Raw genomic sequence first — 17,324 nt, forward strand, 5'->3', positions numbered from 1 at the left:
TTGAGTTTTAACTGCTAGGGAAGAGAAGCAACGTGGATACTAGTCAGACTATCTCACAGGCACAAACATGACTTGTTTCCACGCTAACCTATCAATTTTTGTCTCATCTGTGATATTTTGGTTAAAAGACCCTGGTCACAAAAAAACAAAATTAAACAATATACCACATTACGTCTTACTTGTAATTAGGGATGCACAATATATTGGTGAACATATGGGAATCGGACGAAATTAGCTAAAACTGCGTAGGTACATGACATAATGACGTCACGTAGCATTCCTAACCTAGCCCACAATGTCTGCTGTGTGGATGGAGCAGTCAACAAGTCGAGCAGTCATTTGAAAGAGTAAGAAAATTTCAGCGAGACAACTCAAAAGATTAAAGCAAAGATAACGGAATTCATTGCCCTTGACAATGAACCGTTCTCTGTCGTGGGTGATGTTGGCTTTCATCGACTGGTCGAGCACCGGTACACACTACCAAGTACGCTATTGTTCAGATGTTGCCCTACTGGAGTTACACAGTAATAGCGTTACTGCTATTAACTTCTTTGAGATAGGGGGCAGCATTTTCACTTTTGGATGAATTGCATGCCCAGAGTGAACTGCCTCCTACTCAGTCCCAGATGCTAATATATGCATATTATTAGTATTGGATAGAAAACACTGAAGTTTCTAAAACTGTTTGAATGATGTCTGAGTATAACAGAACTTTATATGGCAGGCAAAAACCAGAGAAAAAATCCAAACAGGAAGTGGGAAATCTAAGGTATGTAGTTTTTGAACTCACCCCTATCGAATACACAGTGGGATATGGGTTATTTTGCACTTCCTAAGGCTTCCACTAGATGTCAACTGTCTTTAGAACGTTTTTTCAGGCTTCTCGTGTGAAGGGGGGCCGGATAGGAAATGTTTGACTAAGGGGCCTGCCAGAAATCTCGTTCTCAGTCATGCGTATTTCCCATGAGAGGTATCTCTCATTCCATTGCTTTTTTACAGACAATGGAATTCTCCGGTTGGAACATTATTGAACATTTGATAAAAACATCCTAAAGATTGATTCTATACTTAGTTTGACAAGTTTCTTCGACCTGTAATATAACTACCTTTTTGTCCGACTGGAGCTGAACGCAATTTTGGATTTGTTTACCAAACACCCTAACAAACGAAGCTATTTGGACATACATTGACAAATGATGGACATTATCGAACAAAACAAGCATTTATTGTGGAACTGCGATTCCCGGGGAGTGGATTTTGATGAAGATTATTGAAGGTAAGTGAATATTTATAATGCTATTTATGACTCATGTTGACTACCCAACATGGCGGATATTTCTCTGGCTGTTTTGGGGTCTGAGCGCCGTTCTCAGATTATTGCTTTTTCCGTAATTATTATTATTTTTTAAATCTGACACAGCGGTTGCATTAAAACAGAGATTCTAGAATCATCAGAAGGTGGAGGGAAATTAACTATATTCTGGTAATCTGACCAATTGAACATATGCGGTGGTACTTAATGAATATGATGTCAGTTCGGTTGTCATCTGAAACATTCTCATCAATGATAGGATGATCAACTCTACAGTGGAAAGTCTGCACAGCGTAGTTATCGGATTCACATGGAATTGTGGTTCAATTTAAATGCTTGAATATAAAATTATTGGTGAAGAGCTGACATGTCATTTTAGCTTCCAAATGAGAGATTTGGGTTTTCATAAGGTTAGGGCTCTACTCAATCAGTGGCCCGCCCCTGTGAAGAGACATGGGTTATAAAACTTTTCAAGCACACCCTTCTCGCTCCACTATATAAAGCCTTGACGAAAATGTAACCTCCTGTTCCAAGTACGTGAGGTCTGCAGCCTCTGCGTTAAAAGGACTAACATGTCAACTACAGAACTAAGCCAACCACAGCGTGAGCTTTGGTTGCGAATGGTATGAACTTTGAACTCTTATTCACTACAGAAGTGATACCTCCTAGCCGTTGAGTTAGCAACAGCAGCTGCAAACACGGGCTAGGAAAGAACAGAGAGTATCCCGTCTACCACACAACGACGTTACTACAACGTTACTAATTGACCACCGGAGACATTCTTCAAAGGACAGAGGACTTGGTTTGGCAACACGGCCTTCCACCAACCTACCGAAGCGCAGTTCAGAGTAAATATTTATTGCATTTTTGGTGGTAATTTAGAATGCATAAGATACTGTATTTACGATGGAACAGCTTCTCCCTTTCTTCCTCAGTCTTCCCACCCTTTCACTCAAACCCAGCCCCTTTTCTTGTGTGTAACCAGCTGTCATATCTGTTCCGCCCGCTAGGGACGTGTTCCTTTATGACGCTATTTGTAGTCAAGGTATAATTCATTGTGTATATGTAATTCTGTGTGATTAGTTAGGTATTTAGTAAATAAATAATTAAACCTAATTTTGTATTGCTGATTCAACTTGTTAGCCAGGGTTCGTGAAGAGAACCAAGAATTTTAAAAACTTTCAGATGAGACTGAATTAAAAGGTGACGATTATTATTGACTGCTATTGATGTAAAATATTACTAGGTCTTTAAGAGTTTATTTTCGGAAGATAACAGCTCTATAAATATTATTTTGCGGTGCCTGACTCTCGTTAATTACATTTACATGATTAGCACAATCAGGTAATATTAATTATGGAGAAAGGATTTTATAGAATAGCATGTCATATCACTTAATCCGGCATAGCCAGACACAACACATACTAAGGAACGTCCGGGTTTTTGCGGGTCAAAAAAAATACAGTAGCACTGTCAAAGCTGTAGAAAAAGTCTGCAAACAAGCAAAGACCGGCTACAAACTATGTGCTTATAATACTGCGTTGGTAATATAGCATAATTTGTTCGCCAGCAACTTCTGGGGTAGCTAGCTTTAGCTTGGTACCTAGCTAACACCAATACAACTAGCCTGAAAACAAAGACCAGTAGAACTTGGTCATTTTCATCATTCTTAGCAATTATTAATTATTATTAGCATTATTCTTGTGAGTAAGCATTAGCTAGGTTGCCACTTGTTGTTTGCCTATTGAAATTGAACTTCAGTTCATGAAAATAAATAGCTAGCCAGCTACTTAACCCTGTTGCCCAAAGCTAATGTTATCAGCAGCCAGCTAGCTTCTTCTAGCTAGTGAGGCTCGACCGGACCGGGTTGGGTGTTTGCCTTCAAAATAAAAGTATGTAATTGACAGTGCTGAAAATATATACAAATAGTAGAATTATGCCATACTTTTATTTTGAAGGCTAACAGCAAATAATCCTTATTTGGCTAGCTTCACAGATGGGCCCAACCATCATTAAGCAAATAAGAACCATCTTTTAAATTAGGATTATTTTATATATGACACCTAGCTATATAGTTAGCTAGCTAACTTTAGTTACTAAAACAGATTGTGTAGTTTTGCTATGTTTTTGGGGAAGAACATTGTTTGCATCCATGAGCTAGCTAGCTTTATTTTATGACCAGCACTGTTGGTGCGTGAGAAAACTTTACCAGTATCATAGCACACGTATCAATGAATTGTTCTGGCATATGAAATATGAGTGATAGTGTAACCAATGTGTAATAATTACATTTAAAAATGTTATGAACGCGTTAAATTATTATGTGACGTGCAGTCATATTCAGGTCCTGATTGGTCAAATAGTGTTATTTGATGTGAATCTTTTTTGACAAGCAAGGACCCACGTGTCCTTTGGACACTGTTAACTAACCTCCAGATGAGCTTCAATGCCATACAACACTCCTTCTGTGGCATCCAACTGCTCATAAATGCAAACTCTTCAACCGATCGCTGCCCACACCTGCCCGCCCACCCAGCATCACTACTCTGGGCGATTCTGACTTAGCTATTTGTAATTGTCCACATATTCTAGGTGTCGGGTTAGATCGTAAACTCTCCTTCCAGACTCACATTAAGCATCTCCAATCCAAAATTACATCTAGAATCAGCTTCCTATTTCACAACAAAGCATCCTTCACTCATGCTGCCAAACACACCCTCGTAAAACTGACTCTCCTACCGATCCTTGACTTCGGCAATGTAATTTACAAAATAGCCTCCACTCTACTCAGCAAATTGGATGCAGTCTATCACAGTGCCATCCGTTTTGTCACCAAAGCCCCATATACTACCCACCATGGCTGGCCCTCGCATCATATTCATCGCCAAACCCACTGGCACCAGGTCATCTAAGTCTCTACTAGGTAATGCCCCGCCTTATCTCAGCTCACTGGTCACCATAGCAGCACCCACCCGTAGCACATGCTCCTGTAGGTATATTTCACCGGTCACGCCCAAAGCAAATTCGTCCTTCGGCCGCCTTTCCTTCCAGTTCTCTGCTGCCAAAGACTGGAACGAACTGTTAAAAAAAAAAAAAAAAAAAAAGTTTTTAAATCACTGAGGCTGGAGACTCAGATCTCCCTCACTAGTTTTAAGCACCAGCTGTCAGAGCAGCTCATAGATCATTGCACCTGTACATAGCCCATCTGTAATTAGCCCATCCAACTACCTCATCCCCATACTGTTATCCATTTTATTTATTTAGCTCCTTTGCACCCCAGTATCTCTACTTGCACATTTATCTTCTGCACATCTATCACTCCGGTGTTTAATTGCTATATTGTAATTATTTCGCCACTATGGACGATTTATTGCCTTACCTCCGTTATCCTACCTCATTTGCACACACTGTACAGACTTTTTCTATTGTATTATTGACTAGGTTTGTTTATTCCATGTGTAACTGTTGTTTGTGTTGCACTGCTTTGCGTTATCTTGGCCAGGTCGTAGTTGTAAATGAGAACTTGTTCTCAACTGGCTTACCTGGTTAAATAAAAACATGTCGTTCCATAGAAAACCTGTTTGAGAATGAAACGACTGAACAAATTAACAACAGCACAGCAAGTAAGTGAAAGAAATGTCAAACTTTTTATTTAAATTTAACTAGGCAAGTCAGATAAGAACACATTTTTATTTACCATGACGGCCTGCCCCGGCCAAACCCGGACTACACTGAGCCAATTGTGCACCACCCTGTGTGACTCCCAATCACGGCCGTTTGTGATACAGCCTGGAATCTAACCAGGGTCTGTAGTGACGCTCCTAGCACTGAGATGCATGCCTTAGACCGCTGCAGTTTATTCAGTAACCAGTTCACAATAACATTGTTCTCTCTTAAATATGTTGTATACATATGGTTGACATGTTCAATTAATCAATTATAATTATTAATAATGTAATGGATGTTTGTCTGTTTTAATTTTGGGACAGTTCAAGTTCAGTTTGGGACAGTTGAAATTGCACTTCTGGACAGTGAGGCAAAAAAGTTAGTCGCGACCCCTGGTCAGAGCACTGTCTGCTGATAAAATGCCGGTTTGTGAATTCTCATCCGAGTAGAGAAGTGCAACTGAAGCACAAAAGGGATGCTGTGGTGAATAACACTCAAGAGGTGCAAAAGCACAATTCAAAAATCAAATGTCCCCTAAACTCAAATATAAAAAGGCAAAACAACAGTTTGGCTTTGACAGAGACCACAAAACATAGGCTAGGCTAATAACCAACCATAATTACTTAAAAAACAACCCTCTCTCTCCCACAGAGAAACAGCAAACTTTAAAGCCTGTTTGGCCTTGGAGTGTGTTGTGGTGTGGGGGTGCGAGTGAAGGACTACAATAACAGTCACAATCCAATGTTTGCACTGTGGTGATTCTCTGGGCCCTGCAGCCACCAAAATCACCACACACAGCTGGTGTAGGAGGAAACAGGGAGAGGAAAGAAATAACCAGCTAATGCTGCAGTAGCGGTGTAAAAATAGCCACTACTATTACTGCTGTAGCTCCTGACAGCTAGAAGCACATGGACACACAAACACACTATACGTCGTGTTAGAGCCAAGTAGAGACGTTTTTTCCCCATCGATAGCTAGGATACAGGCCGGGCATTATTTTCAAGAATGACTAAATTGATCAAAAACATTGAGGCAGAGCCACTTGCTTCTGCTCTTCTGTGCATCTCTGTACAGTTATATCTTACTAAGATCATAACATGGTGACCAGAACATTGTCGATGTTGACAGGAGAGATTGTTTCACATAAAATAACAATGTTCTGTGATTTTTGTTAGAGTTTAGAGTGACGAAAAGTAGCTAGCTATAAACAGCTCTCACACAACTCAATGTTCAGCCCAAAGCGGAGCCTTTGCTGATAGGGCTGGGAATTTCCAGGGACCTCATAATATATCATCACGATACTTAGCTGCCGATACCATAAGTATAGCAATTCTCATAAGTATTGCGATTTGATACTGCGGTTTTATTGCAATTTGGTGTACCAAACATATGGATAACTATATGTCTGCGGGAGAGAGACAAAAGAGAGCATGAGAACATTTGCTTTGATCAGTCATGGAAATAAAAGTGCTGAAAACATACTCACTATTTAAAATGGAAGATGGAGAACAACCTTATAGGATGAGAAATACCTGCATTTTGGCACACGAACAACCGACTAGCGCTAGCCAACGATTACAAATCCATACCTGGAGTCAAAGTATCAATAGAACATCGACCAAAATAATATTGCTATATGTAACTAGAAGGGCTCGTGCTTCAATTCCATGTCCGTGCAGTGCTCCAACACACATACACGTTCCTACTGTAAGTCCTAAAGACTAGCCTGGGGACGAAAGGAGCATGAGGAGCATTGTACAAAAACAACGTCATCAGCAATTGGATCGTATAAAAGCAAATTAATTTTTTAACTGCCGCTTTACCCACATGTGTTCTGGCTCTGATCTAACCCATCGGTTTTTGGACCAGACGGCCTCGAATGTGTTCACATTCATTGAAGGATCGTTGGGGAGGTACCCAGCTCCAGACTCATTCCGGAGATTAAACTAACGTCTGTGGATGTGGCGTAGTGTATGGCCGGAGCAAGGAGTCTGGGTAGCCAGGCAAAAAAAAGAAGACCTCCAAGACTGAACATAAGCAAGCACATTCAAACATGGTATAATTATGCAATAATACGAGGCCATTTTTGTCATGATAAAAACACCAAACACATGGACTCAAGTGTATTATTGCTTTCATACAACTTGTTACCAGCATTAAATAGCACAATTCTTTCCCAAACAATCATTTTTCAACAAAACATGATGCTACATTCACTAACACTTGTTGTCAGGTGCAATTTTACACGTTTACTGGTCATTAGTCCTATTTCATATTTACTGCCATGTAAAGCAAAACTACCCAAATGCTGGTTGAGTTGCAAGTTGCTATTGCAAACAAAAAAGTATGACAAACATAAATGGATACTATGGAGGCTCCCCCCCTTGCTAGCTAGCCAACTACACAGCTAACACAATCACTTCCGACTGAAGCTGGAATGACAGCAAAGTAGCTGCATTTTGTTTCATTTTACTTGTTTTTCTATTGTATAGATATTTTCTATATCTATACATTTCTCATCCCGATGGCACTTTTAGGATATGGCCATGTGCATGTTGTCTAGTATATCATGGGAGGGATAGGCTCTCCCCATTCAAAACAACAGACTGCTACTGGTCCTGCAGGACCTGCCCTGTTGTCTATGGACAATCAACCATAATAGAAAGTCGTCGTCCCCCCAAAAAAAATAATAATAATAATCACAGCAGTGTGTCAACATCAGCCTCTTTTTTAGATGAGGTGATATGCCTGAATATCCACGCCTCATGTTAACCTTGGGCTACGTTAGGGAGAAGCTCTGAGAGTGGAGTTGAAAGTGGGTAGGGACACAGAAACAGCCTATATGCATGCCCCCCACAGCAACAGTGCACTGCTGCGCTATAGGCCTACACTCTGGACTAGCAAACAGTCTAAGAATGAAGGCCTGGATAACATCTCAGTCTTGAACTATTGAGTGTAGCCTAGTAGAGAAAAGGTGTGTTGTGTGGCTCCTCTTAAATATTCAGAGCGCAGTGTGTCGCGTTGATGAATATTCAGCGATAGAGGCAGAGAGAGAGAGCAAAGAGAGGCAGAGAGGTAGAAAGAGAGAGCAAAGAGAGGCAGAGAGAGAGAGCGAGAGACTTCTGCATGGTCGATTCTCCTCTGAGCAGTGTGGACAGAGAGCAGTGTGGACAGAGAGCAGTTGAAGTCAGGCAGAATCAGATAAGCCGTGGGCATTAGCCTAGATGATCAGTGGGCATGTAACGTAGCCTGGCCACGGAGGGATTCGACTGTAAGCAGGGCCTGGAGATGCTTGGCTCCCTCCCATATATCACTATTACTAATAATGTCTCACAGACACACACGGGTTGACACTTAGCGCTCAAAAGGCACTTGGCCATACGGCAAGAACAGTTCTTTAAAGTATTACTTCAAACAAAATGTATTGGTCACCTACACGTTTAGCATATGTTATTGCCTTAAGGTCAAAGGTACTTGGCCCAAAAATGCAAATGATCCATTGCACACACAAATGGTTAACATTTCAAGTAGCATACCTTTCATTTTAACATTGTTTGAATGCGTCAACATACTTGACAATATTCTAACCCCCTTTCTTTACATTACTTGCATGTTAATTCTGTAAGGCCTTTCCTTATTCAGCCAGAAATCTGTTGAAAAGGGTTAAAGTGTGTGTTATAGTTATAAGTATGAAACAAAGTAATGATCACAGATGTGAAACATATTAATGAAGATCTATTTAAAATGTTATGTAAACATCAACATAGTACGCTGTATCATATGAATCATTAACAACTGTTACAGCAGCCCAACTGTTTTATTCCCCATCAATAGCGAGGGGTATTGAAATTCAGCTCCCTAATGGCACTGACCAAATCTTCTACCAGACCGAAAGTAGTAAATGTCGATGCCAAGTTTCAGTTCCAACGAGTCATTGCTGTACAAAGTTATTAGATAAAGAAACATGATTGAAGGATTCACAGCGAGAATAAACTATTAAAGGACACTGCAGTATGACACACACGCAAGTTCTTTCAACCTCATGGCATGGTTTTTGCTCTGACAACTGTGGGAGCTTATATAGACAGGTGTGTCTCTTTCCAAATCATGTCCAATCAATTGAATTTACCACAGGTGGACTCCAATCAAGTTGTAGAAACATCAAGGATGATCAATGGAAACAGGATGCACTTGAGCTCAATTTAATAATATAATAATTTCAAGTAATCTGCTTTTATTTTTAATACATTTGAAAAAATGTCTAAAAACCTGTTTTTGCTTTGACATTGTGCGGTTGTGTGTAGATTGAGGATTTATTTATTTTATTTTTAAATCCATTTTAGAGTAAGGCTGTAACATAAAATGTGGAAAAAGTCAAGGGATCTGAATGCTTTCCGAAAGCACTGTAAATGTCACCTGCCCATAAAGGCAGCCAACAAAGCACATCCCACCTGCCCGACTGTTCTGCTTACTTCATGGACAGTGGCCACACAGGCTGTATCACAATCTCTGCAACAATAGCCGAAATAGGCTAGGCTTATCTAGACACAAAAGACACAGTGGAGCAACAAAGACAACGGTAAACAGACTGGGGCATCTGCCCATTCCACTCACAATAAATCCCTGCTGCAGTACAATAAACAACTCAGCCTGGAACAAACAGGATATATTATTATAAATCATTCCTCAGTCAGGATATATTCCCTTAGTTCCAGGATTCGATAACTGCTCAATGCACAGCACATAAATCCTTGATGCATATGAATTTCCCTTCCTGTCAGAATTACATAATACTATACCCAAATAATTATTCAGTGATGGATCATTGGGCTCCCAAATAGCACAGGGTCTAAGGCACTGCATCTCAGTGCAAGAGGCATCACTGCAGACCCTTGTTCGAGTCTAGGCTGTATAACAACCACCCGTGATTGGGAGTCCCATAGGGCGGCGCATAATTGGCCAAGTGTAGTCCGGGTTTGGCCGGGGTAGGCTGTCATTGTAAATAAGAATTTGTTCTTAACTGACTTGCCTAGTTTAAAAAAAAAATGTTTTTATGTAGTCCGCTCTGCTATTAGCTGCTTCAATAGGATGATTCTCCTTTCATGTGGAGATAAATGCACGACTCTCCCTCACAAAAGAGGGACCCTTGTACAGTTGCTCTGTCTGTCCATGAGATGACAAACGCTGAGAGCCACACAGCACATCAAGTCCCCTCGGCGGTAGCGTTCTCTTTCATTCAAAATAGGCCAATCATTAACTAAAAATGGAAAAAGGCACTTCAAACACATTGCTGCACCTCGTATTGGAGTGGCAAAGCATGAGGAGGAGGCTGAGCAGCAGTCTGTCTACCGTGTTCTAATGAAAGGGTAGGGGGTGAATTAATGAATGAATGGATGCTCAGCTCGCCTCTTATGGGCCCTTCAGACCCATTCTGTCCACTGCATGGGGAAATTACATACTGTCCCTGATGAAGACATGGGCAGAGCTTAATAGACACCAAAACATATCCTCTCAAAGGACACACACATCATCAATCTGAATAACATCAAGCTTCCATTAGGGCTTTCACCTAGAGACAGGGAGCAGATTCACTGGGACAGGTGTTGAGACAGGTGGTGGGAGGGAGGTGATTCAAGCCATTACACCCTCACCTGAACCTGCTGTGCCCACAGCTTACACACACAGAACAAACCACACTGTGGTTAACTTGCCGTGCAGACTTTTCTCCTATAAGCCAAAGCTGTTGGAAAATTATACTGGCAAGGCCTTATGCCCAGGGTTGAAAATTAACACCCACCACCTACCAAATGCGGGTAGATTTTGTCACTCGTGGGTAAGCATGTCTATTTCAAACACAGACAAGCAAGTGCCCAAGTCACCACAGTAACAGTTTGTCCCTTAAAGGGGCAGCTGAAAATGTTTGTCTCACCTAATGATTGAGGATGGATCACTCCTTAAAACTACTTTTAGTAATTTCGCATCATTAAAACATTCAAATCATTTTTCTCCGAGATGTATATGTGTGCGTCAACATTTGTACTTGGGGCACATGTACTCCTTGTAAAACATGTCAGCAGGGCCTGAAACAAACATTTTTGTATACCAGCCACTGTGCCAGGTACACACACACACACACACACACACAAAAAACCACCATAAGTCTGTGTTCATCTTATCATATTTCTCTAATGCCAAATCAATGTCTTGTTTGCAATGAAACTGTACCTGTTGAACAATAATTAAATCTGAGAAGTCATTAGGAATCTGAACATGGTACTTTCAATAGTTTGGCCAACCTTTCCACCCCAGACAGAGTAGGCCTACCGACACAGAAAATGGAAGCTTTAATTGTTGGCTACTCTCTTCCGTGGCTAAACCCAACAAGGTCACAAGTGTTTTCTTAAAAGCTGTCTGGGTTTAAACATTTTCTGTAGTACAGAAAGTGAATAGCTTAATCAATTGAGTGACAGAATTAGATTACAACCCAAGAAAAGTCCATGTTTTTGTCTCCTCGTCTATTGAAGGTTGTAGCTCAGCCTCAGAATGTCAAAGAAACTAAACAATGATATTATTATATGCATCGGAGTCACGTCTTTGACAGGTATTTTACAGCTTGCTTCTAGCATAAAGCATAACAGACCAAAGTACTGTTATAGATCACTACATCAAATCAGATCCAGTGGCCTAGTTAGTTGACTTTTTTATTTTTATTTAAAAAAGTCTTGAAAATGTATGGCAAGACGTGAAAATGGCTGTCTAGCAATGATCAACAACCAACTTGATAGAGCTTTTAGAATTTAAAAAAGAAACATGTGCAAAAAGAGGCTTACCCAGAAAGATACACAGCTGTTATAGCTGCCGAAAGGTCATTCTAACATTTACTGAAATCAGGTTGTGAATACTGACGTAAATGAGATCTGCATTTAATACATTTGCTAATATTCCAAAAAACATGTTTTCACTTTGTCATAATGGAGTAGTGTGTAGATGACTAAGGGGAAAAAAGCAATTTAATTCATTTTGAATTCAGGTGGTAACACAACAAAATGTGGATAAGCCAAGGGGTATGAATACTTTAAGGCACTGTATAGCCTAGCAATTTACCAAATCAAACTATTTAAATCAATTACATGACCCTCTGGACAAGGTAAAAAAAAAAAATATTAAACCCTTCCATTGACTGAAATTTTAAAAGCATGACCCTCCCCCATTTCCTCCAGGTAACCATTACGTACATTTCGATACACCCCTTACCCGCAAATGCCAAAATAAACCCGTATATGGAAGGTGTTAATTTTAGACCCTGGTGGAACACTAATAAATAAGCCATTTCACTCTGCCTTTTGCGGCAGGGTAGGCACTTCGTTGAGTCTTGATGTTCTGTTGTAGAACTGTTTACAGTACATTTGGAAAGTATTCAGAACCCTTCCCTTTCCACATTGTTACGTTACAATCTTATTCTAAAATGGATTAAAAATGACAACACGAAAACAGTTCCGAAAATGTTGCCGATTTACTCAAAATAAAGAACATAAATACCTTATTTACATAAGTATTCAGACCCTCTGCTATGAGACTAGAAATTGAGCTCAGGTGCATCCCGTTTCCATTGATCATCCTTGAGATGTGGACTCCAATCACGTTGAAGAAACCTGTGGTAAATTCATTTGACTGGACATGATTTGGAAAAGACACATCTGTCTATATAAGTTGACACAAGTTATTGCAAAAACCAAGCCATGAGGTCAAAGGAATTGTCCGTAGAGCTCTGAGACAGGATTGTGTCGAGGCACAGATCTGGGGAAGGGTACCAAAACAAGTCTGCAGCATTGAAGGTCCCCAAGAAATGGAATAAGTTTGGAACCACCAAGACTCTTCTTAGAGCTGGCTGCCCTGTTTTTGCTTTGTCATTATGGGGTATTGTGTGTTGATTTGACTATTTATTGTTGACTATTTATTCCATTTTAGAATAAGGCTGTAACTTAACAACATTTGGAAAGAGTTAAGGGGTCTGAATACTTTCCGAATGCACTGTATCAATTTCTACTATTGTATCTAAAATATTCATTTTAACATGTATTGGTTAAAAGACCGGTCACAAATGAAATTAAGCAATATACCCCATTACTTCTTACTAGTAATACATTTATTGTTTTAGAAAAACCGAAAGCATGGTCATCCGTTTATTGGTTTTATTTTTGTTGTGCAATTATGGGGAAACTATTTTGGCTTGTAAAAACATCTCAGTGGATGGTAGATTATAATTTCTTTCTACCTACCTGCCACAGTGGCTGGTGGACCAAAAAGTGAATTTCAAACCCTGCTAAGCCTCATTCACATTCCAATTGTGCTGCGTTGGAAGTCATTCATTTCAATTGGGACAACCCGCACCAGAGTGACATTGCAGTGCCCCCTTGCGTCCAAGGCTCTGTTGCGAGATGCATACTTTGCATCATCTTCAGTCCGACCAGAGTCCGTCAATAGAACAGGAAGGTAGAAAAACCACAGAACAAATATGCAGTTTTCCACAATGGCTTTATAGGATAGCTAGCAACTTGTAAACAATGATCCAAACGAGTACTATTTTAATAGTAATGTTGAATAATACATTGGCTGTTAAGTCAATTATGACTGTAGACTCCCATTTTAACTCCGAAAATGTTCTTGATGGTATTCATGACATTTGTTTATGATGATAATTATTAGGCATTGGGTTAGCTGGCTACATTCAACCTAGCTATCTGCTCTGTGTAAACTAGCTGGACTTGATAGAAAGTAAATGAAAAAAGTTGAGGAAAAAGTCAATAAAATAAACATGTTTTAATATCACCTGAAACAATACTTTTAAGACAGGAGAAACATAAAAGGTCATATTTTGCAATCTTCCAGAAATAAAGGCGACCTCTGACGAGAGACCCTTCCATCTTGCGTTATGACACACTACACCTGTCCGACCAGTAGCGGAGCAAGACTATGTTTAAAGGACGTATGACCAACGGAATTCAATTCATTTTTGAACAAGGCGTTACTGTGCTGTTGTGTGCTATCCTGCCACTGACTAAATTTTTTAGCAAGTAACACCAGTACTGTTCTAGGCCACTGTTCTTCCCAGGCAGCAGATGGCCAATAAGAGTTGAATGAAAAATGTGATAGCTGATATCCTCCCCCCTACTTCACTCTCTCACCTTCGATGCTGAGCTCAAAGCAGACGTGGCAGAAGGACATGGTCCCCGTGTCGGTCTCTAGCTTGCAGACACTGCAGATGTTGTCGTCATTTAGGTCGATGTTGACAAACTGCTCCTCTTTGTCCATACTATCTCTGAGAGGGAGAAACACAGAACACAGAGATAAGAGGACATGAAAGGAAATGAGACTAGCACAACTTCCATTGACCTCTAAGAGTTCTCCCTCATTCTTGAACAGAGAAACGCTTTCAAATTTACATCTTGGCTTGTACTAGTCAGACGGAACGGGAAACTTTCTGATGTAAATTGCTCATGAATGGGACTGTCATTACCATGCTGAGAGGTACAGTTTGTTCAAGGCAGTGCACTCAAAGCATGTCTGATGAAATATCAAACAGCGCAGAAGATAGAGATCACCCTTTTTGAGAAAGGAGAGAGATGACCTGATTTTTAAAACGATGGAACACATTTTAAAAAGCCATGTAAACGAGGACCCAACAGTGATCTCACAGAGAACAGAAACTGTGTGTCTGGTGACCCATGTTTACTCTCGGTAAATTAACTTACCCCGGCTTACATACAGTGGGGAGAACAAGTATTTGATAACCTGCAAAATCGGCAGTGTTTCCTACTTACAAAGCATGTAGAGGTCTGTCATTTTTATCATAGGTACACTTCAACTGTGAGACGGAATCGAAAACAAATCCAGAAAATCACATTGTATGATTTTTTAAAAATTAATTTGCATTTTATTGCATGACATAAGTATTTGATACATCAGAAAAGCAGAACTTAATATTTGGTACAGAAACCTGTTTGCAATTACAGAGATAATACGTTTCCTGTAGTTCTTGAGCAGGTTTGCACACATTGCAGCAGGGATTTTGGCCCACTCCTCCATACAGACCTTCTCCAGATCCTTCAGGTTTCGGGACTATCAGCTCCCTCCAAAGATTTTCAATTGGGTTCAGGTCTGGAGACTGGCTAGGCCACTCCAGGACCTTGAGATGCTTCTTACGGAGCCACTCCTTAGTTGCCCTGGCTGTGTGTTTCGGGTCGTTGTCATGCTGGAAGGCCCAGCCACGACTCATCTTCAATGCTCTTACTGAGGGAAGGAGGTTGTTGGCCAAGATCTCGCAATACATGGCCCCATCCATCCTCCCCTCAATACGGTGCAGACGTCCTGTCCCCTTTGCAGAAAAGCATCCCCAAAGAATGATGTTTCCACCTCCATGCTTCACGGTTGGGATGGTGTTCTTGGGGTTCTACTCATCCTTCTTCCTCCAAACACAGCGAGTGGAGTTTAGACCAAAAAGCTCTATTTTTGTCTCATCAGACCACATGACCTTCTCCCATTCCTCCTCTGGATCATTCAGATGGTCATTGGCAAACTTCAGACGGGCCTGGACATGCGCTGGCTTGAGCAGGGGGACCTTGCGTGCGCTGCAGGATTTAAATCCATGACAGCGTAGTGTGTTACTAATGGTTTTCTTTGAGACTGTGCTCTCTTCAGGTCATTGACCAGGTCCTGCCGTGTAGTTCTGGGGTGATCTCTCACCTTCCTCATGATCATTGACGCCCCACAAGGTGAGATCTTGCATGGAGCCCCAGACCGAGGGTGATTGACCGTCATCTTCTTCCATTTTCTAATAATTGCACCAACAGTTGTTGCCTTCTCACAAAGCTGCTTGCCTATTGTCCTGTAGCCCATCCCAGCCTTGTGCAGGTCTACAATTCTACCCCCCATGTCCTTACACAGCTCTCTGGTCTTGGCCATTGTGGAGAGGTTAGAGTCTGTTTGAGTGTGTGGACAGGTGTATTTTATACAGGTAATGAGTGGAGAACAGGAGGGAATCTTAAAGAAAAAAATAACAGGAACTGAGAGAGCCAGAATTCTTACTGGTTGGTAGGTGATCAAATACTTACGTCATGTAATAAAATGCTAATTACTTACTTAAAAATCATACAATGTGATTTTCTGGAATTTTGTTTTACATTTACATTTAAGTCATTTAGCAGACGCTCTTATCCAGAGCGACTTACAAATTGGTGCATTCACCTTATAACATCCAGTGGAACAGTCACTTTACAATAGTGCATCTAAATCTTAAGAGGGGGGTGAGAAGGATTACTTATCCTATCCTAGGTATTCCTTAAAGAGGTGGGGTTTCAGGTGTCTCCGGAAGGTGGTGATTGACTCCGCTGTCCTGGCGTCGTGAGGGAGTTTGTTCCACCATTGGGGGGCCAGAGCAGCGAACAGTTTTGACTGGGCTGAGCGGGAACTGTACTTCCTCAATGGTAGGGAGGCGAGCAGGCCAGAGGTGGATGAACGCAGTGCCCTTGTTTGGGTGTAGGGCCTGATCAGAGCCTGGAGGTACTGAGGTGCCGTTCCCCTCACAGCTCCGTAGGCAAGCACCATGGTCTTGTAGCGGATGCGAGCTTCAACTGGAAGCCAGTGGAGAGAGCGGAGGAGCGGGGTGACGTGGGAGAACTTGGGAAGGTTGAACACCAGACGGGCTGCGGCGTTCTGGATGAGTTGTAGGGGTTTAATGGCACAGGCAGGGAGCCCAGCCAACAGCGAGTTGCAGTAATCCAGACGGGAGATGACATGTGCCTGGATTAGGACCTGCGCCGCTTCCTGTGTGAGGCAGGGTCTTACTCTGCGGATGTTGTAGAGCATGAACCTACAGGAACGGGCCACCGCCTTGATGTTAGTTGAGAACGACAGGGTGTTGTCCAGGATCACGCCAAGGTTCTTAGCGCTCTGGGAGGAGGACACAATGGAGTTGTCAACCGTGATGGCGAGATCATGGAACGGGCAGTCCTTCCCCGGGAGGAAGAGCAGCTCCGTCTTGCCGAGGTTCAGCTTGAGGTGGTGATCCGTCATCCACACTGATATGTCTGCCAGACATGCAGAGATGCGATTCGCCACCTGGTCATCAGAAGGGGGAAAGGAGAAGATTAATTGTGTGTCGTCTGCATAGCAATGATAGGAGAGACCATGTGAGGTTATGACAGAGCCAAGTGACTTGGTGTATAGCGAGAATAGGAGAGGGCCTAGAACAGAGCCCTGGGGGACACCAGTGGTGAGAGCGCGTGGTGAGGAGACAGATTCTCGCCACGCCACCTGGTAGGAGCGACCTGTCAGGTAGGACGCAATC

General features: G+C 41.6%; 1 protein-coding gene across 1 annotated transcript in view; it reads right to left on the minus strand.

The window, feature by feature from the left end:
- Positions 1–17,324, minus strand: part of LOC118390090 (protein EURL homolog) — a 52,579-nt gene that overhangs the window by 31,606 nt on the left and 3,649 nt on the right. Inside the window, exon 2 of the mRNA XM_035780305.2 lies at positions 14,164–14,297. Within this exon, the coding sequence (XP_035636198.1) occupies positions 14,164–14,290 (127 nt within the window). The 5' untranslated portion in view covers positions 14,291–14,297. The remainder of the gene's footprint in view (positions 1–14,163; positions 14,298–17,324) is intronic.

This window comes from Oncorhynchus keta, chromosome 11 (assembly GCF_023373465.1).
Source record: "Oncorhynchus keta strain PuntledgeMale-10-30-2019 chromosome 11, Oket_V2, whole genome shotgun sequence".
Classification (NCBI taxonomy): Eukaryota; Metazoa; Chordata; class Actinopteri; order Salmoniformes; family Salmonidae; genus Oncorhynchus; species Oncorhynchus keta.